The sequence below is a fragment of the Hemiscyllium ocellatum genome, chromosome 37, assembly GCF_020745735.1.
Source record: "Hemiscyllium ocellatum isolate sHemOce1 chromosome 37, sHemOce1.pat.X.cur, whole genome shotgun sequence".
NCBI classification, from domain to species: Eukaryota; Metazoa; Chordata; class Chondrichthyes; order Orectolobiformes; family Hemiscylliidae; genus Hemiscyllium; species Hemiscyllium ocellatum.
The window spans coordinates 40,106,271-40,131,268 of NC_083437.1; the positions used below are offsets into that span (position 1 = coordinate 40,106,271).

A 24,998-nucleotide genomic window follows, 5' to 3' on the forward strand; every position below is an offset into this window, starting at 1 on the left:
TAAATGGTGCGGAGGGGAGAATATGGGGCACCACACCACATGGGCGATCAGCTCACCTACACCTGATATCGAGGTCAGCACGGGGAATGGCAATGTTGTACTGTGCTGGATTCCTGTAATACTATGAACCTTGACCCCTTAGCTAAAACAAAACTTCCTTTTTCTGAGATTTGTTTCACTGGTTGTGGGCATCGCTGGCTCAGCCAGCATTTATTGTCTGTCCTTAATTGGCATGGGTCATGTGACTGGGTAAGGCCAGCAGTTTCCTTCCTTTTAAAGCACCAGTGAAAGTCAGGCAGGTTTCTCCCTTGATGGTTAGATGCTGGATTTCAACTTCCACCATCTGTCGAGGCAGGATTCGAACACAGGACCCAGAATGTTACCTGGGTTTTCTGGATTAATAGCCCAGTGATATTACCACAAGGCCATCGCCTTGCCAGGAAGGTGTTTAATCCTGGAAGCAGAGTTAAAAGAATCCTGGACAGTGTTGGTGTTAGTAACCAACTCAAGGTTCATTTGAGAAGAGATCTGAAGACCTGATAGTAAATTTTGTGATTTATTTTTGAAGCAGTCTTGCAAAGTTTACCGGGCACTTTATTCGTGTCACTGACGTGAATCTCTCTCTTCTTGGCTGTTTCAGGGTGGAGAAGTGCAAATTCATGGATTCCAAAATGAAACCCCTGTGGATTGTTCACAAAAATCAGAGATACGATGGGAATCCCATGGGTATCTTATTCAAGAACGGAGATGGTATGGAATTCTTTGCGCCCTGTAATTTTACCTCAATTAATGTTCGTGCTTCTTTGTTGTGGCATTCATTATGTTGGTTATAATCATAACCCTATTCTTTGATTCATGGCGGGCTTGTTCCACAATCCTGGCATTCTGCTCTAAGGCTAAAGGATAAAGTTACAGCTGCCTGTAACCAGCTCTCTCTGTCAGGAGCACTGGAGAAGGTGTGTGTGTGTGTGTCAACCTAGGAAATCAAGTCATTAGGTCAAATCACCATAGGCCTGCTCTCTCATTGGAGAGAGTGACAGCTGGTGGTGGTTTAACCTGGGGCCCACCATGTCTCTGGTGAGGGGAGAGGTTGAGAAGGAGAGTCCTTCATGGTAACCCCAGCCAGTGTGGGGATTGAACCCACACTCGTCAGCATCATGCTACTCTTGCAAACCAACTGCCTAGCCAACTGAGCTAAACTGGTGTCATGTGACTTCTGACTCCATCCACCCCAGTCCAACACCAGCACCTCCCCATCATCTCATTTACTGGTTTTACTGGGTTTTCCATTTGCAGAGAATGTCAATTTCAAGGGAAAGGACCAGTCAGCAGAGAAAGAGGGCGATTTGTTCCTTTTCATCCATCAGCCACTGCCAAAGCGTGTTGGAAATTCCTGGTGTTCCTTGTTTTTGTGAAAGAAAATAATTTATCCAAATTCTATGTTTGAACTGTAGATCTACGGCAGGACATGCTGACGATTCAGATGATTCAGCTAATGGATGTTTTGTGGAAAAAGCAGGGCCTGGATTATAGGTAAGCAACATTTCTACCCAATGTTGATAATCTCTACAAATTGCACGTGATTCAGTCTGTTCTGATACAACGCGATAGTACCATTCCCATGCGATCCCACGTTATAAGAAAATAGCCTAATAGCAGCACCATTTAAACTAATGGGGCCAGAATCGTGTTATAGCTGGTACAGGTAAACAAGGTTTGTGTATGACAAGTAACAGTCTAAATTCTTCAATCACATTATAGCCAATTTGCGTCGAAGAAACATGCGTTATAGCAGAACTGACTCTATAGATGATTCCTAAGTTGATCACATTTGGAAGTAGGATTCTAGAATCAAACTAGCATCATCTAGTTAAGAAGGGTGATAACGTTGTCATTATTTCACTGAACCTAGTAATCCAGACGTTTGAGTTCAACTCCTACCAAAATAGTTAAGGAAATCCAAACAGAAACTGCTGGAGAAACTCAACAAGTCTGGCAGCACCTGTGAGAAGAAAGCAGAGTTAAAAGTTCAGGTCCAGTGACTCTTCATCAGTTCTGAGGAAGGGTCACTGAAGCGAAAGCATTAACTCTGCTTTCTTCCCACAGATCTGCCAGACCTGCTGAGTTTCTCCAGCAGTTTCTATCTTTGTTTTAGATCTCCAGCACCCGCAGTTTCTTTGTTTTATTTTAAGGAAATTTAAATCCAGCTCATACATTGAGTGATGGTGACCGTGAAACTACTGGATTGTCATTAAAAATCCCACCAGGTTCACTCATGTCCTTAAGGGAAGCAAATGCACTGAATTCACCTGGCCGACACATAACTCCACACCCAATGAGTTGACTCTAAGCTGCCTTCTGAGATGGCCTGGGAAGCCATTCAGTTCAAGAGCATTTCAGGATGACCAATGAGTGTTGGTGTTGCCAATAATGTCTACATCCAATAAGTAAATCAATTTTAAAAATACAATTGATACATTTCCATAGAAAGACATTGTTAGAAACTAAAAACTCCTTAAAAATTCAAGTGATCTAACTCGGACAGTTGTGGTGATATATGAAACACACTGATATGATCAAAAAAGACTGTTATTCTAAGTGGAGTTGTTTATATTATAGAAGTTTGCACTTTACAGTGTTTGTCACAGTAGACCTTTATAGTTTTTTCATTCCCTTGATTGAGACGGCATAATCAGTTTCATTCCCTCTCACATCCACACATAATGTGTCTTTACACACCTTGCTACAGGTAAATACCATTATCTCAATATCTTTAAACAATGAAAATGGTACAAAACCGCATTTGAGAGCATTAAGTGTAGAGCAGCTTCTGTTGGAAATGAATTAGATGTTCACAGATATATCCATAATTCAAACCGATAGCTAAGCAAACCATTGACAATGTTTTGCATTTATGTAGCACCTTTTAAGATAGAGAAACGCTGCTCTACAGAGGAATCCGACTGGCAATAACTTGGTAACAAGAAATCAGAAATGTCAGAATGAAACATAGTGTGGTTTAAGAGTCAATCTGTATAATTAATTTGCAATATCTATTTTATAACTTCTTCAGGGTCTTTTTCCCAGGGTAGGGGAGTCCAAAACTAGAGGGTATAGGTTTAAGGTGAGAGGGGCAAGATTTAAAAGGGGACGTAAGGGGCAACACAGAAGGTGATGCGTGGATGGAATGAGCTGCCAGAGGAAGTGGTGGAGGTTGTACAATTGCAACATTTAAAGGCTTCTGGATGGGTTTATGAATAGGAAGGGTTTAGAGGGACATGGGCCATATGCCGGCAAATGGGACTAGATTAATTTAGGATATCTGGTCAGCATAGGTGAGTTGGACTGGAGGGATCTTTTTCTATGCTGTATATCTCTCTGACTCTATGAATCTAATTGCATCACGATAATAATTATACAAAATACCACTTTTAAATTAGTGGATTTTTAATAAATCTTGGTTTTTATAAATTTAAACTGCTAATGCTTGCTAAAACATTCGTATGTGTTCATTGATGGAACATGCATCTTGCATGCATTAAATATCTTGATCTGGTGAAAATTTGGAGACCGTGGTGAGAGAGTACATAAAATAATTATACAAATCTTCAATTTACAAGAGAACTCATTGCAGGATCACTGGCTAATGAGGCAGAACTTTCTCCAACATGAAGTAATGTGTGGGAGTAGAAAAGCATCTGAGAATATACATCATTGTGAAACAGTCCTTGTTCAAAGAGCCTCAGAGGTGTTATTTGCAGTACGTTCAAAACACTTCAAAACACCCTGTTACTGGAAAATCTGAAGCATAACATTACTTACCATAAAATCCTCAAACTAACCTTTAAATTCTGAAGCTGAGAGATGTCAACATGCAAAACTGACTGGTTCACGGGCAGCAATTGTTAAAACAATACAGTACAAAATTGTTAGAAACTGTTGTATTTGACCTTAAGATAAGCTTCTCTCCACATACTTACACCGCTACTACAAGGTCAGCTTCACCACACACCCCTCTGCAGTTCCATGAACAGACAAACACCATCCTTGCCTTACCTGCTGAAACACTCATTCATTCTCTGTTACCTCTAGACTTGAGTATTCCAATACTCTGCAGTCTAGACCCCAGACTTCCAAAGCACCACCAATCCTATCTGTGCCCTCTGTATTATAACTCACACCCAATCCCATTCCCTGGTGTATTATAACTCACACCCAATCCCATTTCCTGGTGTGTTATAACTCCCACCCAATCCCATTTCCTGGTGTATTATAACTCACACCCAATCCCATTTCCTGGTGTGTTATAACTCACACCCAATCCCATTTCCTGGTGTATTATAACTCACACCCAATCCCATTTCCTGGTGTGTTATAACTCACACCCAATCCCATTTCCTGGTGTATTATAACTCACACCCAATCCCATTTCCTGGTGTGTTATAACTCCCACCCAATCTCATTTCCTGGTGTATTATAACTCACACCCAATCCCATTTCCTGGTCAGCCCTGTGCTGTCTGATTGACATTGAGCAACATCCAAAGCAAGAGCCAATTTGAAAATTCTCATTCTTGCTGACATTGTAACCATGTCCAGTGGTTACAACGCTCACATTCCTCTCATTCTGACCTCCTACATGTCCCAGAAGTCGATTTACCTCCCATTCAAATTTAGGATTTTAGCTGCTGAGACTCTTCCCTCCCTGAATCTCTCTGTGCTTTTTGAAGACACTCAGAATTTTGGCCGTTTGGCCTATAATTGCCTTATGGACCTTAATAGTTCCTTGGATGCTGCCTGACCTGCTGCGCTTTAACCAGCAACACATTTTCAGCTTATGGACCTTAATATCAAATTGTATTTCATATTGTTATGCATTGAAAGCATTATATCAAGACAGATTGTTGCAATAGGAATGTATCTTTTGAAGCCATCGAAGCTTTGCAAGTGGAATATTATCTCGTTATTGCAGTGGATGTTCAGACAGTTTGTACAATGTTTTCCTTTCAGGATGATTCCTTATGCCTGTCTTTCCACTGGAGACAAGACTGGAGTGATCGAGGTAGTTTCACACGCAGAAACAATCGCAAATATCCAGCTCACCAAAAGCAACATGGCAGCGACTGCAGCTTTTAACAAGGATGCTCTGCTCAACTGGTTAAAGTCCAAGAACCCTGGGTAAGAGGCTGAGGGAAATCCCCAGTTTAATTTAGGACCTGTAGGAATCTTCAGGCTGAACTGAAGAAGGCATGTATACACCCCAGAGTCCGTCACTGTCTGAAAGAGACAAAACTTTGATTGCAATCAACAAGAGCTTCCTCCAATCGAGCTGCTGCCTGAGACATGAACCACCTTTTGACATTGCATGACCTGCTTTGTACATCCACTAGTTTTTTAAAAAAAATTTATCCCCCTTTGGTAAACTCGTGGTTGTCTGAAACTTTGCTATCTATATCTTAACTCTCAGCAAGTCCATTCACCCATCAGTCCCTTGCTTTATTGGCTCCCAATTCGCAACACAGGATGTTAGAATTCCCAGCCTTTCCATTTCCTCACCTTTATCTATCTCTGTTACCTCCTCCAGCTCCAATTCTCTTCCCCAGCTCTGTAACCTCTACACCCTCCATATCCCTCCTTATCCCTGTAACCTCCTCCAGCACGTTATCCTCCCTACATCCATAATATCCTCCAATTTCTATGCCCCTCCCTATCTCTGTAACCTCCTCTGCCCTCTACACTCCTCCCTATCTCTGTAACCCCTCTGCCGTCTATACCCCTTCCTTTCTCTGTAACGTCCTCTGCCCTCTACATCCCTCCCTATCTCCGTCACCTCCTGTAGCCCCATGCCTTTCCCTACCTCTGTAACCTCCTCCAGCCTGTGCAACCCTCTGGGATATGTACATTCTAACACTGGTCTCTAGTCCATCTCAGATTTTAATTACCCCACCTTTAGTGACCATGACCTCAGTCACTCCACGCCTGTCTCTGTGCCTTATTTTGCTCCTTTAAGAAGCTCCTTAAGGCCTCCCATTTTAACGGAGCATTTAGACATCTGACCCAGTTTCAGTTTTAGTTTTATAATTTCTCTGTGAAAGGCCTTGAGATATTTAATGATTTTACCAGCGTTATATAAATATAAGTCTGTGTTAGCATCACACGGGTCTTATTGAGGAGGCTGGAATAGGGTCTATACTAAGTGTCAATTCAAGATGCTTTAATTTGTGAACTACCGCTCAAAGACAGAGGGTATAACTTTAACGAAATGACAGTCATGTGGATAAAGAGCGAGTAAAGCTGTCAAGCTGATTTTAATTTGCCTTTCAGAGAATTCTTTTGGTGGAACTGGGCACCCAGTTCTAACAGCGCTGGGATTGTTTGTCTGACTGTTTGGAATATTTAGAATTCTTGAAAGTTTACGCCTGATGGTTTGCGGGAGGGCTTTATCAGTTTGCTTTTGAAGGCACTGTGAGCGTAATCTCTCTCGTGTACTAGGGCGGCATTTCTGTGGCTGTAATCCCATGACATTTGGCTGACATTTCTCTCTGTTTGAATGTGTTTCTCGGGTCTGATGCAAGGAGTGATTGGCTTTGACGTAACTCCATGGGTTGAGTATCAGATGGCACAGCTCTCACTGTTTGTAGTGTGGGCTGAGACAGTGCTGCTGTTTTCCACTGACACAGTCGGTAATAAATTTCCAAATGTTGCACTTTGATATTTTCTACTCTGTGGTTTAACTGCCTGTAGTGAGGAGATGAGAGTTATCAAGATCCAAAGTTTGCATTTTCCCCAATAACATTAGAGAGCAAAGGTTTGACATCAACCCGTCTGCCCCCATACCATTCCTGTCCTCATTTCACCCTCCACACACACTTGTTTTTTGTTTGAACAGACGAAACAGCTTTTTTGCATTCTGTGAAATCACACTGTAGTATTTTTCTACAATGAGATTTGGCGAATGGTGGGTCCCTGAGTGAGTGTGACTATGGGGAGACGTGAGGAGTCTGGGCCCAATATTGTCTCGAGTTTCAAAGAATCAGTACAGTGTGGAAGCAGGCCGCTCTGCCCATCAAGTTAACACCGACTGTCTGAACAGCTTCCCACCCAGATGCAGCCCATCCCTGTAAACCTACCCTTCCTATGGCTAATCCACTTAATCTACACATCCTCCTGATGAACGTCGAATTTCCTGTTCCTTGGATGCTGCCTGACCTGCTGCGCTTTTCCAGCAACACATTTTCAGCTCACATCCATGGGGTAACCTAGCATGGCCAATCTACCTACCCTACACATTGTTGGACAGTGGAAGCAACTGACCTATCATGGGGAAGAATGTACAAGCTCAACACAGTCGCCTGAGCACAGAATTGCTGGTGCTGTGAGGTAGCAGTGCTAACCACTGAGCTGCCCTACAGGAGAGAATCTCATTGAAACCTACAAAACTGTTATGGAGTTCAATGGGATGGTCCCCCCTGCCTTGAAGGTGAGAGGTTGGTCTAGAATCATAAGACCCACTTAGAATTAGGGGCAGTCTATTTAGGACAGAGATGGTGAAGACATTCCCTCACTCAGAAGCTGGCCAGTCTTTGAAATTTCTGACCTCTGAGAGCTGTGGAGGCTCAGTCACTGAGGATATTCAAGATGGAGATCAATAGATTTTTAGATGCCAGTGACATCCAGGATATGGCAATAGTGCAGGAAAGTGGAGTTAAATGCCATTCAATGATCTACAATGGTGCAGCAAACTTGATGGGTTCAATGGCCTACTCCTGTGTCCTTCATCCTGTGGTAGGATGTGACTGGGAAAGGAACAGTTTGAAGACTAATATTCTACCTTAACCAAAAGGTGCTCTCATTCTTGCCATTGTCAAATTATTATTCATCAGGAGCGCTTTATTCCTAACCACCCAGTTGATTTTTAGAACCATTGGAATATTGCAGTACACCATTTCGTCCATCAAGTCTGCAAATGCTCTGTTAGTCCCGTCTCCTCATTTATTTCCTGAATCCCCTCAATTGTTCTCCTTCAATTTATCGAACTTCCTTTGAATCTGGAAACCCAGCAGGTCTGACAGCATCTGTGAAGAGTGAAACAGAGTTAATGGTTCTGCTCACTCTGCTTTCTCTCCACAGATCCGCTGAGTTTTTCCAGCAATTTCTGTTTTTGTTTCTGATTTCCAGCATCTTTAAGTTTCTGTGTTTGAATCTGATTGCTGAATCCACCTCCCTTCCAAATCCTAACACTCCTTGTATTAAAATATTTCTTCTCTCGTTGCCTCTGATCATGTTACTTTAAAGGACTTCATTCTCCTCTCCCGTTTTTAATCTTTCATCGAGGCTTGAAGCCGATGGTAGTTTTTCTTGTTAATGTGTTCTTTTCCAAGTCTGATCCTTGGGTCTAGCTAATGAGCCTCATCATTCTAATTGTGTGCATGTGTAAAGACTGCGATGCTAACGTGTTGAGTGGGGCGCAATAAGCTGTCCTACTGAGGCTGCATAAGGCTCAGTATTGGAATACTGTGAGCAGTTTTGGGCCCCGTATTTAAGGAAGAACGGGCTGACTTTGGACGGGGTCCAGAGGAAATGATCAAGACTAGATGAATTTAGGATTGTTGCAGTTGTGGGTTTGTTCGCCAAGCTGGGAAGTTGATTTGCAGACGTTCTGTCCCGGTCTAAGTGACATCCTCAGTGCTTCGGAACCTCCTGTGAAGTTTTATGTAAACATTAATTTTGGATATCTGCAAAAGTTGGACCAAAAGGTCTGTTTCTGTGCTGTACATCTCTATGATTCTAAGACAATTGTCCCTTCTGGGAGAATCAAGCAGTGTCTTGCATTAACCAGCTGAATTTTAGACACAGGTTTAGCTCTTCTTGTTAAATTGTGAATAACTTGACACAAACTGGATTCTTGCCCTAACGGAGCTGCGGATACATGGGAGGCTGTACTTTGTTTGAAATCCAGGAATTGCGGAATGATTTCCCAGAGACATCTAACATTACTTCGCTCTTCACCTTTCCAGGGAAGCATTAGATCGAGCCATTGAGGAGTTCACTCTCTCGTGTGCTGGCTACTGTGTAGCTACCTATGTGCTTGGAATTGGAGACCGACACAGTGACAACATTATGATCAAGGAAAATGGACAGGTAGGACTGGGTATTGAGAAAAATGGCATTATTTGGATTAAAAAGAAAGTTAAGTGTGAACTGGTGTCACTGGGTTGGCTTTAGGAACCTCACCATACACCCCACCTTCATCTACCTATCACCTTCCCAGCTAGCTTCTCCCCCCAGCACCACACCCCTCCCATTTATCTCTCAGCCTCCTTGGGCCGATCCCACATTCCTGATGAGGGGCCTATTCCTGAAATGTTGACTCTCCTGCTCCTCGGATGCTGCCTGACCTGCTGTGCTTTTCCAGCACCACTCTTTTTGACTTTGGGAAGTGCAGTCACCTTCACTTTTACCCCATCCCAGGAATCGTGGCTGTTGTAAAGTGACTACAGGTCATTCTGCTATCACACGCGTTTCGTTAAAGCAAATTTGCAGTAACACGGTTGACAGATTGGGGAACACTGTTTCTAAAGTGCATTTTGGCTGTAACGTAATAACATCACCAATACTTAGCACTGTTTCTAAAGCGCCTTTTTTCTATACCTGGGGGTTGCACTTAACGCATCCATTATGTTGTAGAGGAACTGACTGTACATTTATCCTGCCTGAGCGCCACATTCTGTACTGATCAAAAGGACAGTAACCTGTGTCTCACATTGGAGTTGGTGAAGTCCTGAATACAAATGTGTTCAGATTGATTTCTTTTCATTGATTTCAATACCGGAGAGGGAACAATAAATAGGAACAGAAGAACGAGGAGCAGGGTTTGGCCACCTGACCCCATCGAGCCTGCTCTGTCTTTCAATAAGATCACGGCTGATCCTTTCATGGCCTCAGCTCCACTTACCCACCCTCTCACTGTAACCTTTAATTCCTTTACTGTTCAAACTTCTTTGCCTTAAAAGCATTCAACAGGATAGCATCAGCTGCTTCCCTGGGCAGGGAATTCCACAGATTCACAACCCTTTAGGGGAAGGAGTTCCTCCTCAACTCAGTCTGAAATCTCCTCCCCGTTGTTGTGAGGCGATGCCCCCTAGTTCGAGTTTAACCTGCCAGTGGACACAACCCCCCTGCTTCTGTCTTATCGATTCCCTTCAACATTTTATATGTTTCCATATGGTTTCCCTTCCCATTCTTCCAAATTCCACTGAGTACAGTCCCAGCATACTCAATACCTCCTTAAGCCAACCCTTTCAACTCAACCCCTTATCCTCAGTCATCCGTCATTCCAGCCACTAACACAGCCCCCATCACTCCACACACTCCCCCATCACTCCACACACTCCCCCATCGCCCCACACTGTCCCCATCACCCCACACACTCCCCCATCACCCCACACACTCCCCCATCGCCCCACACACTCCCCCATCGCCCCACACTGTCCCCCATCACCCCACACACTCCCCCATCACCCCACACACTCCCCCATCGCCCCACACACTCCCCCATCACCCCACACTGTCCCCCATCACCCCACACACTCCCCCATCGCCCCACACACTCCCCCATCACACCACACTGTCCCCCATCACCCCACACAATCCCCCATCACCCCACACAGTCCCCATCACCCCACACACTCCCCCATCACCCCACACAGTCCCCCATCACCTCACACTGTCCCCCATCACCCCACACACTCTCCCATCACCCCACACACTCTCCCATTACCCCACACAGTCCCCATCACCCCACACTGTCCCCCATCACCCCACACACTCTCCCATCACCCCACACACTCACCCATCACCCCACACAGTCCCCATCTCCCCACACTGTCCCCCATCACCCCACACTGTCCCCATCACCCCACACACTCCCTCATCACCCCACACACTCCCCCATCACCCCACACACTTCCCTATCACCCCAACACACTCCCCTATCACCCCCACACTGTCCCCCATCACCCCACACTGTCCCCCATCACCCCACACTTTCCCCCATCACCCCACACTTTCCCCCATCACCCCACACACTCCCTCATCACCCCACACACTCCCTCATCACCCCACACACTCCCCCATCGCCCCACACTGTCCCCCATCACCCCACACACTCCCCCATCACCCCACACACTCCCCCATCACCCCACACACTCCCCCATCACCCCACACAGTCCCCATCACCCCACACTGACCCCCATCACCCCACACACTCCCCTATCACCCCAACACACTCCCCTATCACCCCCACACTTTCCCCCATCACCCCACACTTTCCCCCATCACCCCACACTGTCCCCCATCACCCCACACTGTCCCCCATCACCCCACACTTTCCCCCATCACCCCACACTGACCCCCATCACCCCACACACTCCCTCATCACCCCACACACTCCCTCATCACCCCACACACTCCCCCATCGCCCCACACTGTCCCCCATCATCCCACACACTCCCCCATCGCCCCACACACTCCCCCATCGCCCCACACACTCCCCCATCACCCCACACACTCCCCCATCGCCCCACACTGTCCCCCATCGCCCCACACACTGTCCCCATCACCCTACACTGACCCTCATCACCCCACACTGTCCCCCATCACCCCACACTGTCCCCCATCACCCCACACACTCCCCCATCACCCCACACACTCCCCCATCACCCCACACTGTTCCCCATCACCCCACACACTCCCCCATCACCCCACACACTCCCCCATCACCCCACACACTCCCCCATCACCCCACACAGTCCCCATCACCCCACACTGACCCCCATCACCCCACACACTCCCCTATCACCCCAACACACTCCCCTATCACCCCAACACACTCCCCTATCACCCCCACACTTTCCCCCATCACCCCACACTTTCCCCCATCACCCCACACACTCCCCCATCACCCCACACTGTCCCCCATCACCCCACACTGTCCCCATCACCCCACACTGTCCCCCATCACCCCACACTTTCCCCCATCACCCCACACTGACCCCCATCACCCCACACACTCCCTCATCACCCCACACACTCCCCCATCGCCCCACACTGTCCTCCATCACCCCACACACTCCCCCATCGCCCCACACTGTCCCCCATCGCCCCACACTGTCCCCCATCACCCCACACTGTCCCCCATCACCCCACACACTCCCCCATCGCCCCACACACTCCCCCATCACCCCACACACTCCCCCATCACCCCACACTGTCCCCCATCACCCCACACTGACCCTCATCACCCCACACACTCCCCCATCACCCCACACTGTCCCCCATCACCCCACACTGTCCCCCATCACCCCACACTTTCCCCCATCACCCCACACTGACCCCCATCACCCCACACACTCCCTCATCACCCCACACACTCCCTCATCACCCCACACACTCCCCCATCGCCCCACACTGTCCCCATCGCCCCACACTGTCCCCCATCGCCCCACACTGTCCCCCATCGCCCCACACTGTCCCCCATCACCCCACACACTCCCCCATCACCCCACACACTCCCCCATCGCCCCACACTGTCCCCCATCACCCCACACACTCCCCCATCACCCCACAGACTCCCCCATCACCCCACACACTCCCCCATCACCCCACACTGTCCCCCATCACCCCACACTGTCCCCCATCACCCCACACTGTCCCCCCATCACTCCACACTGTCCCCCCATCACTCCACACTGTCCCCCATCACTCCACACTGTTCCCCCATCACCCCACACTGTCCCCCATCACCCCACACTGTTCCCCCATCACTCCACACTGTTCCCCCATCACCCCACACTGTCCCCCATCACTCCACACTGTTCCCCCATCACCCCACACTGTCCCCCATCACCCCACACACTCCCCCATCACCCCACACGAGTGATCTGAGACTGATTACTGATGGTGATCCAAGCTCTAATTCAGGAGCAGGTGGATGCAGACATGAACAAATTATCTGGATGGATGCTGCAGTGTAACACTACATCAGTTCTGCATTGTCAGAGGGACTGCATTTCAGAAAATATTTTAAACAGTGCTTAGGATGATGTACACCCACATGACCTTTGTTTTGAACGATATACTTGTTTGTAGGATGTAGGATTTGAGCTATAGGGAGAAGCTGAATAGGCTGGGGCTGTTTTCCCTGCAGTGTCAGATGCTGAGGGGTGACCTTATAGAGGTTTATAAATTCATGACAGCCATGGATAGGACAGATAGACAAGGTCTTTTTCCCTGGGGTGGGGGAGTCCTGAACTAGAAAGCATAGGTTTAAGCTGAGAGGGGAAAGATATAAAAGGGGCCTAAGGTGCAACTTTTTCATGCAGAGGGTGGTGCATGTATGGAAGGAGATGCCAGAGGAAGTTGTGGAGGCTGGTACAATTACAGCATTTAAAATGCATCTGAATGGGTATATGAATACGAAGAGTTTAGAGGGATATGGGCCTAGTGCTGACAAATGGAACTAGATTAATTTAGTCTATCGGGTTGACATGGACAAATTGGACCCAAGGGTCTATTTCCCTGCTGTCCATCTCTATGACTGTACGTGGGTGTCACTGGTTGGGCCAGTGTTTACCTCGATTATCCGAATATCAGATTATCCGGCACAATCGCAAGGTCCAAATGCTGGGCTAAACGATGTTATCTGGAATTCAAATAAACCGAGAGAAATACTCCCCACCCATGTCCTCGGGATAATCGAGGTTCCTCTGTATTGCCCATCCCGAGTTGCCCCTTGAGAAGGTGGGGGTGAGCTACCTTCTTGAACCGCTGCAGCCTGTGCGCTGTAGATAGACCCAGAATGTCCTGAGGGAGGGAATTCCAGGATTTGGACCCAGCAACAGTGCAGGAATGGTGATATATTTCCAAGTCCAGATGGGGAGTGACTGCGTGGAGAGAACAAGCTGTTGTATCATTCTGTCCACCAGGAAACGAAAACAGATTAATTGATCATTTGCTGTTTTTGGGACCTTAGTTGCATAATTTGGCTGCTGTGTTTGCCCATGAAAAAACACTGGCTTCAACAATTGATTGGTAAGGAAGTGATTTGAGAGCCCTCAGCGGATGAGGAAGGTGCTACAGAAATGCATATTTGCTCTTCTTCACCAGTGGCATGGTCAAATTGCAAAACATGGTGTGTTTTACCAGAAGGCCATTGGGATGAGGGATACTGGTTCTGTGGTTCATGGAGAAAACAGATGCAAGGTTAGGAAGGGTCAATCAGATGGCTGTCCTGCCCAGACAATTCTGTTGCTATTAGTAAAACAGATAAAAATCTTCCTTCAGCTGATTGGGACACTGAGCACAAACTGACCTTGATCTGTCCTGGAGCTACATTTCCATACTGACCTGTAAGAACCTTCTTTCATAATCAGGAAGGGATTCCTGATGAAGGGCTTTTGCCTGAAACGTCGATTTCGCTGCTCGTTGATGCTGCCTGAACTGCTGTGCTCTTCCAGCACCACTGATCCAGAATCTGGTTTCCAGCATCTGCAGTCATTGTTTTTACCTTCTTTTATAATCACCACATTCTCAAAATGCATCTTCTCAAAGATTCTCTCATTGTCTCTCTCTTTCTCTCTCTCTCTCTGTCTTTCTCTCTCTCTCTCTCTTTCTCTCTCTGTCCCTCTGTCCCTTCCTCCAGTAATCCCCAGCTATGCAGTCAAGCTGATAGCCTCTCCAGCAGCACCACACAAAACCTTCTGCATTACAACCATCAATCATTGGTGATTATAAATCACAAAAGTCCTTCCCGTGATCAGTTGTATCTGTCATTATTCGTGTAATTCAATTCAAGGAGTCCTTCCTCATGTTAAAGAATGCAGATTCTTATCGCCCACAGCTCTTTCACATCGATTTCGGACACTTCCTTGGAAACTTCAAGAGCAAGTTTGGAATCAACAGAGAGCGCGTGCCGTTCATTTTAACGCACGACTTTGTTCACGTGATACAGCAAGGAAAGACCAGCAACAGTGAGAAGTTTGAAAGGTAAACAGGACAAACTGTGTGATACTGAGCAAGTGCAATGGACAGATGCCTGTCCCCTGTATCCCCATCCCCTCCCGTCCCTTCTGTGACCTTCGAGTCCTAGAGTGGGACTCGAAGCCAGAATCACTGTCTCACAGGCAAGGACATCCCAGTTTTGATCTTGTTCATTTAAACACGACGCGCTGGAACATACCAATGAGGCTGAGAGGTGATCTCATTCATATCTTTAAGATTTGGAAATGTCAACATAGAGGCAATGGTTTCACTTGTGAGGGAGCCCCAGACGAGGGATTATAAGATAGTCCAATAGTTATTTGGCAGTACAGAACTGAGTATTCCTGAAAGAAATACACACCTTGTCTTGATTCTTTTGTCTTGCACTCGTTGGTTGTTTGGCAATTGGACACTGGTAAAAGGGTTGCCATTGAGAATGCACCTTTGAGAGGATTTTCATCCTGTACTTGTAGTCTTGAGTGTGCAAAGAATTGCACTGCTGCCTCACAACGACAGGGACCTGGGTTCAACTCCCGCCTTGGGCGACGATCGAAGTGGAATTTGCGCATTCTCCTCGTGTCTGCGTGGGGGTCCTGCGGGTGCTCCTGTTTCCTCCCACAACCCAAAGATGTGCAGGTTAGGGTGGATTGGCCATGGGAAATTGCCTGTAATGGCCAGGGGTGTGCAGGTTAGGGTAGGTTGGCCATGGGAAATTGCCTGTAGTGTCCAGGGATGTGCAGGTTAGGTGGATTAGCCATGGGGAATGTAGGGTTATAGGGATAGGATGGGGGTGACTGTGGTTGAGTCTGGGTGGGATGCTCCTTGGAGGACCAGTGTGCACTGGATGAGCCAAGTGGTATCTTTCTGCACTGTAGGGTTTCTACAAATTATTCTCAACATTTCATCCATGGAGAGGAACGCACCTTCTCAAAGATTCTCATTGCGTGTCTCTCTCTCTCCCTCTCTCTCTCTCTTATCCCTCTGTCCCTTCCCCCAGTATTCCCCAGTATGCAGTGAAGCTAATAGCCTCTCCACCACACAACAACTCCACCAGCACCATCACTATCAAACATAACCTTCTGTATTATAACCTACAGTCATTACAAAGCAGGATGGTATCTGTTGAATTACAGAGCAGACACAAAGTTTGTGATAGCACAGCTGTGTTTTAGGAAATCTCTCTCAGTTTCCCTGATGTGATCGGCCTTCAATATTCAAGCAGAAATTGCAGGAAAGAGGAAGACAAAGTTCCCCTTTAGAGATTTTAATTGTGGTTTTCTTTGACAAGCGGACATTATTTTTCTCTGAAAACAGGAAATGTTTTCAATTTCTTTAAGTTAGATCAAAATCTTGATTTGGGGAGTGTGGTATCACATTGTGATGTTTGGACAGTTAGGGGTCTCAACACTGGATGTGCCAAGTAGCCTGTACAATGCAACTTCTAGATGGTCAACAACCTTCTGATTGTTAATTGCGTTGTAGCTTGGACCATAAACAATGCTGAAAAGAAACATGAAGTCAAAACTTCATGTCATCCACCCGTCAGGACTGAAATGCAAGAAAACTCACTTTAAAATGTAACAACCATTTATACAGCATGAAAAGAGAGTGTTGATTGGTCAACCTACAGTTAAGATACAGAAAGAGCTGTTAACCGTAACTATTAGCTGCTTAATTTTAAACCAAGCAAGTTGACTCTGATTGGTCAGGCTGTTGCCATGGGAATGTAGCAGGGAATTGATTGTCTGTACTTGCTATATCCCCAAGGCAACAGCCTGACCAATCAGCTTCAACTCGTTTAGTTTGAAAATAATCAGCTAATAGTTACCGTTAATAGTTCGTGCTGTGTCTCCTTGCCAACCAGAGGCTGACCAATCACTCTTCACGCTGTATAAATTGATGTTCGCTACCTAGAGTTGATTTCTTGCATTTCAGTCCAGATGAGAGTGGATGAGAAGCTTTGACTTCATGTCTGCTTTCGCCAATGCTTCTTAATGTTCACCGAAGCATTAAAGAATACCATGAATGTCACTGTCACAGTCCACTCAATAAGCAGCCTCTCTCTAGTTTTTTGTAAGAAGGTGCCACTTATTTTGCTGTTTCAATTACTTAAACCATAAGACATAGGAGTGGAAGTAAGGCCATTCAGCCCATCAAATCCACTCCGCCATTCAATCATGGCTGATGGGTATTTCAACTCTACTTACCAGCATTCTCCCCGTAGCCCTTAATTCCTTGTGACATCAAGAATTTATCAATCTCTGCCTTGAAGACATTTAGCGTCCCAGCCTCCACTGCACTCTGCGGCAATGAATTCCACAGGCCCACCACTCTCTGGCTGAAGAAATGTCTCTGCATTTCTGTTCTCGATTGACCCCCTCTAATTCTAAGGCTATGTCCACGGGTCCTAGTCTCCTCGACTAACGGAAACAATTTCCTAGCGTCCACCCTTTCCAAGCCTTGTATTATCTTGTAAGTTTTTATTAAATCTCCCCTCAATCTTCTAAACTCCAATGAATACAATCACAGGCTCTTTTTCTACAAAGTGGGACATTTCATACCAAATATATACCCAGGAGACAGGTTAAAGCATGCCGCAAAATCTCTGATTTGAGGTTCCATGCTTTTGTTTCAAACCCAACTTCCATTTTCCGCGGGGGAGAATTACTGATTTGGAAATGGAGGCTTACAGTTAGTCCACACAATCATCACAGGGTCTAGCAACTTGGTTGTGTACTGTAGTGACAAACAGGGTGTGCAAATGGAATTAACGGTTTTCAACCAAGGTTGGGTTGGGGTAGAATGATAGGACAGTTTTTGATTTGTTCACTTACAGCATGAGGCATCACTGGCTGGACCAGCATTTGTTGCCTGGCCCTAGTTGCCCTTTAGGAGGTGGTGGTAAACTGCCTTCTTGAACAGTGCTGTAGATAGACTCACAGAGGCTACTGGGGAAGGGAATTCCAGGATTCTGACCCAGCGACACTGAATGTACAGTGTCAGATGTGACCAAGTCAGGATGGTGAGCGACTTGGAGGGGAACTTGCAAGGGGTGGCATTCCCATGTATCTACTGCCCTTGTCCTTCTAAGTGATGGTGGGCACAGATTTGGAAGGTGTCGGCTAAGCATCGTTGGTGAATTTCTGCAGTGCATACATACTACACACTGCTGCTACTGAGCGTTGGTGGTGGAGGGAGTGGATGTGGTGCCAATCAGACGGCTGCTTTGTCCTGGATGGTGTCGAGCTTCTTGACTGTTGTTGGAGCTGCATTCATCCAGGCAAGTGGGGAGTATATTCCATCCCACTCCTGACTTGTACCTTGTACATGGTGGACAGGCTCTGGGGAGTGAGGTGAGGAGTTACTCCCTGCAGGATTCCCAGCTTCTGACATGCTATTGTCACCACTTTATTTGCATGGCTGGTCCAGTTAAGTTTCTGGTCAATCCAGGCTATTTATAACTGGGGCACTTTAGTGAAGTTAACATTTGTTGTCCTTGGAGCACATGTGTAGAATCTAGCTGATGGTTAATGTGGATACTGCTGCAGGTAATGTATCCTGATCTGGTATTATCTGGTCTGTATCTCATTCTGCATCCGACCATCATTCTTCTTCTCATGACTAGTGGTGTGTGAGACACAAAGCCTGTGCTGGTATACGGCTGACACTGCAGGATATTGTGGAGATCAGGTCAGTTCTCTGACTTCAGAGGCTATAGTTTGAGGGACATCACTGTGCATCAAAGCTGGCTGACTAGGAGACTCTCCCAATCCTCCAGCCTGTCCTCAATCTTGTCAATTGGTTAATAGTCATTCTGTTTTGCCCTAATATCAATGCCCCTTCAGGAATCTTTAAGTCCTGGAGTGGAGCTTGAACCCAGATATTCTTCCCCCAAGGCCAGGCTCCCTGTTATCTTTAATCAGAGGATTTCTTGCACAGTTTTGCATCAAATTGGACATGAACCCAGGCCTCCTGGTTCAGAGGTATGGACATTACCACCATGCTACAAGAGCCATACGACTAGGATCCCCAAAAGCTGCACCTCAAGAGTTCTACCTGATCATTATTTCACCTTAATAGGCAATCCCTTCAGGGAGCAACATGTAAGATCAGTGACAATGTTGGCTCTGTCCTCAATGTTGATTCAGTCCTTCTCAGCGTTAGCTCAATTGGATGGAAGGCTGGTTTCTAATGCAGAGTGATGCCAACAGTGTGGGTTCAATCCCACTTGGGCTGAGGTTATCGTGAAGGACTCTCCTTACTTTAATCAGAAACATCTGGATGGGCACTTAAAATGTCAGAGTATGGTGGGCTATGGACCAAGTGTAGGGAAATGGGATTAGTGTAGTTTGATGTTTGTTGGTTGTCCCTGACATGGTGGGAGGAAGGGCCTGAGTAACTCTAAGATCACCAAATGTTTTACATTATCTTGCAGTGAATTAACAACTCTATTTCTTGTGTAATAATTTCAATTTGAATAAGTTAATAATTCAGCTCCTTGCTGTATAAATCCAATTTTAATGATTTGGAACTGACAATAAGGCATGACACTGTCCAAGTTAAGCTTTATCTATTTAAATAATTATTTCAAACGAAACATTTGCAGTGATTGGATGTGTTGAGTTTGTCTGTGCTGTGTTGCTGAAGTTCTTGGCATTCAGCTGGAGTTTTCCTTTCTGTTTCCATTCCCATCTGCCCTGAGAAGGTTCCGGAAATGTTGTGAACAAGCCTACATGATTCTGAGGAAGCACTGCCCTCTCTTCATTAACCTCTTTGCACTGATGCAGGCAGCTGGATTACCAGAGCTCAGCTGTTCCAAAGATATCCAGTATCTCAAGGTGAGCAAAGCCAATTAGACTCCCCTCACAGAGATCGAAGGGTGGGTGAGGGCGAGGGGCAGGGGTGGGGTCTGAAATCTAACCGGAAAATCCTGCCGAATAGGTGCACGGGAAAACTTGCCTCAGTCACAGGGCCACCAGCTGATTCTTGGACATCAGCAATATTCTAGGCTGTCCCTGCTTTTAAAGGTACAGGTACAGTTACAACATTTAAAAGACATTTGGACAAGTGCATGAATAGGAAATTACATGGGGATATGGGCCAGGAGCAGGGAAGTGAGACTGGATTAGTTTGGAAACATGGTTAGTGCAGACAGGTTGGAGGGACTCTGTTTGACACTGATCTGTCCATGGGAACAAATTGGATGTTGCATTTTGGTCGCCTCACCTTATGTGGGGAGGGCGTCACATTCTGTCAGTTAGGGTTTTGGTGAAAGCTGTCTTACTCTACCAACTAACACAGGGCCTGGTTTAATGAACAGATGTTGAGAGTTTAAATCTCAGTTTGAGAATTTGTAAAAGTGACGCTCTTGAGATCCAACTGCTGTGAAATATCCAAGTGTTTACAAACTTTCCCGTGCCCTCATTTTATCCTTCCCACTGCCCAAGGCACTGGCTGGAACTGACAGGTGCCTCCTGGTGGACTGACTGGGTTTTACAAGGCACTGTGACCCCTTCTCCCTCCCCGCCTCACCCCCACACTCGCCCATATCCCCAACCACTCTCACACCTTCTGTGGCCTTCAAGTCCGGGAGTGGGAGTCGCTATCTCACAGGCAAGGGTGTTACCTTTTTGATCTCACCAATTTAAGGAATAGAGCCAGGAGGCAGAGTCCTTAATATTGAAAGCACAGATTCCCCTTTGTGTTTTTAATGCCCTTTAGATCTGGGGGGTGGTTAGCTCACTTGGCTGGATGGCTGGTTTGTGATGCTGATAGTGTGGGTTTGATTCCCACATCGACTGAACCTCTCCCCTTGCATAGTGACCCTCAGATTAAACCACCACTGGTCATCTCTCTCTAATGAGAGAGAGTAGTTGAGTAGGATAATGATGACTTTACCTTTTTATTCTTCAGATTGTACTGTAAACAGTGGGTTAGAGTTGAAGATTAGGGGCGGCTCAGTGGTTAGCACTGCTGCCTCACAGCGCCAGGGGCTCTGGTTTGATTCCACACAGGCGACTGTCTGTGTGGAGTTTACACCTTCTCCCCATGTCTGCGTAGGTTTTCTCCAGGTGCTGTGGTTTCCTCCCACAGTCCAAAGATGTGCAGGTTAGGGTAGATCGGCCATGCTGAATTGCCCATAGTGTCCAGGGATGTGCAGGTTAGGTGGGTGAGCCATGGGAAATGCAGGATTACAGGGATAGGGTAGCGGGGCTGGGCCTAGGTGAGAGGCTCTTCGGAGGGTCAGTGTGGATTCAGTGGGCTGAGTGGCCTGCTTCCACACTGTGGGATTCTAAGGGAAGGAAATCTGCTGAATGGCCTTTTACACACCTGAGGGAATTCTGAAGCTCCTGGCTCCATGAGCTAAGTACGTTGTGTTATCCTATGTTGTGGGGACAGCCAGTGCCTGTATATTGAACATGCTTGTTGCTGTCACTGTTACCGGGGTTACTGAACTGCAGCTTCTAACAGGGATTTTGTTTCACAGGATTCATTAGCGTTAGGAAAAACGGAAGATGAGGCGCTTAAACACTTCAAAATGAAATTTGACGAGGCACTGCGAGAAAGCTGGAAAACCAAAGTGAACTGGATGGCTCACAACGTAGCCAAAGATAATCGATCGTAACTGAACTCTCCCTGCCCAGCCTTTAGCCGAATGAACCAAAGTAAGCGGCGGCTAAAGTAACTGATGACAACCTGTCAGTGTGCTGTAGCTACAAAGATGCCCCTAAGTGATTGCCAAGCCAATGTGTTTATGAAGATTGCCCAGCTTTCTCGATATTACATGACTTTTAAACGATGTTTACATGTGCAATGTAGTTACTTGCACTGTCTGCAACCACTTCCCTTCGATTCCAGGGTCCTGGCTACAGAACTGGCACTGAATATGCATTTTACTTACCCAGGTTTAAGGGCCTCCAGCCCCCTCTCTATTGGCCTGTTGCACTCTCAACACAGCCTGTAATCGTCTCAGATTTTGTTTAGTTGTTCAGTAAACTCGGCGAGACCGTGGTGTGGCAGTAAGCAGGGGAAGGTGCAAGTAAAACTCAAGTCGATGGTTGTTCGGTGCTGATGCTACCTTTCCCTGTGACAGCAACAAGTCTGCTCTCGACCAAGCTTCTCCTAGGTGGCAAAGGGCCAGTTGTGAACTTCAAACACCAACGTCTTCCTGAGCCCGGTCCTGACTCACTTCGGACTGAAGCCACGTCGGTGCCCTCGTTTCCCCCCCACCCCCCTCCCGCCACTGATACAAGGCCCACTGCTTCTGTGAAGCAGCAGAAAGCCCACGTCATTTTGCACGTTCAAATGTCAATCAGAGAAGCATCCGAATACTTCAGGACTGTTTGTCGGCCCATCCTTGGCCCCGATGGGTCATTGAGTTGCCGTGTGATGGCAGGAACAAAGTATCTTGTACATTATTCCAGTGTCCCAATCTTCGATGAAGAGTTGACTGTTGTCAAGCCCAATGTGAACCTTGAATCCAGAATGATGTGAACAGAGGGGAGCTGACCAAGAGGGACTGTTTATACAAAATAGGCCGCACCTGCTTCCTGAATCATTTTTATCACAAGAAAGGAAAATACAGCTATATTTATAAGTGGTTGAAAATGACCGAAAGGTACTAATTTAATGAGCTGTACTGTTGGTGGGTACTTAATCATTTGTACTGTAGATAAATGGCTGACAGTTTCTGGCCATCAACAACAGTACTGCAACGCACAAAGAGAGGGAGGGAGGGACAACGTCTGTTCCACTTCTGCGAAGCCACATTTAACAGCAGCATCCCCACCCCACCCTGCAGCCAACCATTAATAACATCTCTTTCAGGGGAAGCTGCTGATGCAGTCCTGCCAGGACAAAATCTTCCCGAAGTTTGAAAGCTGTAATGGTTTCAGAGGGGGAAGTGTGGGGAGGGAATGGGAAGGGATCTTATGGGAAGTGGCAGGGTGGGGGAGGGAGCTACATTCACAATTTCAGCTCCTTTGAAAATCAGAAACTGCTGAAGAGACAACGAGAAAGGAAGGTCACCAAGTACCTGATAGATATTGGTGAGGGATCAATGCAAGATGACTTGTTCCAATGTCCATTGCTGAGGAATTTTGGGATACTTTTCCAAAGATCAAAAAAAAACACTCTGGATATGGGATACCTTGATTCCAGATTGAGCTTTGGCCGTACCTTCCACCAAAGCAACCTTGTGTTGGTCTCTCTTATTTGTTTAGATGCAAGGATAGGCTAATTGCACCTTGATAAAGTTAAATGTGCCTTTATTTGGCTTCTTATGCAAAGTTATTTGTGTAAATCGAGCTTATTTAATATTTGCATATTTAAAAATAAGGTTGAATGTTTTTTTTCATTTCTGGCACATTTTGTGCAGCACAGAATCTTGAGCTGTTGCTCTAAAAGGATTATGTTTACAAAGTGAATACCCCGGGATATCTGAAATGCTTTGTGTAGACTAACTCTATTGGAATTTTCTTTCTTGATTTAAAGAAAACTTTAGAATCTGGCACATTTGTGAAACAGTGTCAATGTTGTGTGCTGATATATGCTCCCAGAGATAAGTGGCCAACACAGAATAAAGTCACTATCATCCTACTGGTCCATTAGGCTGCTTTCTCATTACAGAGAAACAACTGGTGATGGTTTAACCTGAGGGTAACCACTCCTCAGGTGAGCAGAGAGATGCAGAAGGAGAGTCCTTCATGGTAACCTCAGCTGGTGGAACCCACACTGTTGGCACCACTTTGCCTCACAATGCGTCCTGCAGCTAACTGACACACAATTAGTAAGGTTGTTATTAACTTTCATTAGTATGTCCACACACCCTCATTTAGAGATGTTGGGGCTGTGTTGCCCTCAAGCAGGCGGTATGTTGCCATAGCGATTACCTCATGGTCAAGCCTGAGGCCTAGGCCAGGTTTCCGTGCTGGGTCTCACTTCAGGGGAAGCCACAGCCTCCCAGCAGAGTCACAGAGCCGGTGGTCAACGCCTGACGTATTAAAATCGGGCTTCGACATCAAGACCAGTAGGTAAACTCCTCAGTGGGGGTGGGGATGGGTGGGTGTTGAATCCAAACCTACACACACCTCCGTCCAGCCACGGGAGAAAAAAGCGGTTAAAAAGCAGTAATTCTTTGAAATGAATGCACTTTTCTGAGGCATACAAACAAGATGAGGAGGAACTGATTTTCCTAGACAGTAGTGAATCTATGGGATTCTCTGCCCAAGGAAGCAGTTAGAGGCACCTTCATTAAATATATTCAGGACACAGTTGGATAGGTTTTTGCATGGTGGGGGAATTAAGGATTATGGGGATAATGCAGGGAGGAGGAGCTGAGATGGTGGATAGATCATCCATGATCTTAATGAATGGCAGAGCAGGCTCGACGGGCCGAATGGCCTATTCCTGCTTCTATTACTATAACACTATGAAACTAAGTCGGACTAGTATGCACCGATCTCAAGTTCTACTGGTTTCTCCCTGTGGGAGGACAGGGGCAGGAGATACATGGGAGCAATGCCACCTTCATGTTCCTCTCTGAGCCACTCAGCATCTGGACCCAGGAACATATTGCCTTTCCTTCAGTGTCAAAATCCTGGAATTCCGCCCCCAGGGAATAAAGATCTACCTGTAGCACATGGGCTGCAGTGGTACAAGAAAGCAGCTCACCCCCACCTTCTCAAGGGGCAACTAGGGACAGGCAATAAATGCTGGGCCCAGCCAATGGCATCCATATCCTCTGTTAAGGAAACGATTTAAACATCGAACCTGAGGCAGAGGTGTGAACCCAGCAGGGGATTGGAGTCACTTGTATGACCCCAGAGGCTGATTTTCCTCCAGCTCTAGCCCAGACAAATCAAACCCAGACCCAGGCAGTACCTCTATCTGGAGTCATTTCCAGTGAGCTCCTCCTGGTTATATTTCTACAGGATTGTACAATGAGGCAGTTTTAAAGAT

At 46.4% G+C, this 24,998-nt stretch overlaps 1 protein-coding gene across 4 annotated transcripts in view; it reads left to right on the forward strand.

Annotated features, from left to right (window-relative positions):
* pik3cd (phosphatidylinositol-4,5-bisphosphate 3-kinase, catalytic subunit delta) overlaps positions 1-22,965 on the forward strand; it is a 224,246-nt gene extending 201,281 nt beyond the window's left edge. For all 4 annotated transcript variants that reach the window (XM_060852452.1, XM_060852453.1, XM_060852455.1 and 1 more), the window contains 7 exons: positions 641-750; positions 1,455-1,533; positions 5,010-5,177; positions 9,017-9,140; positions 14,899-15,044; positions 19,744-19,876; positions 21,526-22,965. In XM_060852452.1, coding sequence (XP_060708435.1) covers positions 641-750; positions 1,455-1,533; positions 5,010-5,177; positions 9,017-9,140; positions 14,899-15,044; positions 19,744-19,876; positions 21,526-21,663 — 898 coding nt within the window. In that variant the 3' untranslated portion in view covers positions 21,664-22,965. The remainder of the gene's footprint in view (positions 1-640; positions 751-1,454; positions 1,534-5,009; positions 5,178-9,016; positions 9,141-14,898; positions 15,045-19,743; positions 19,877-21,525) is intronic.
* Positions 22,966-24,998: the final 2,033 nt, after the last annotated feature.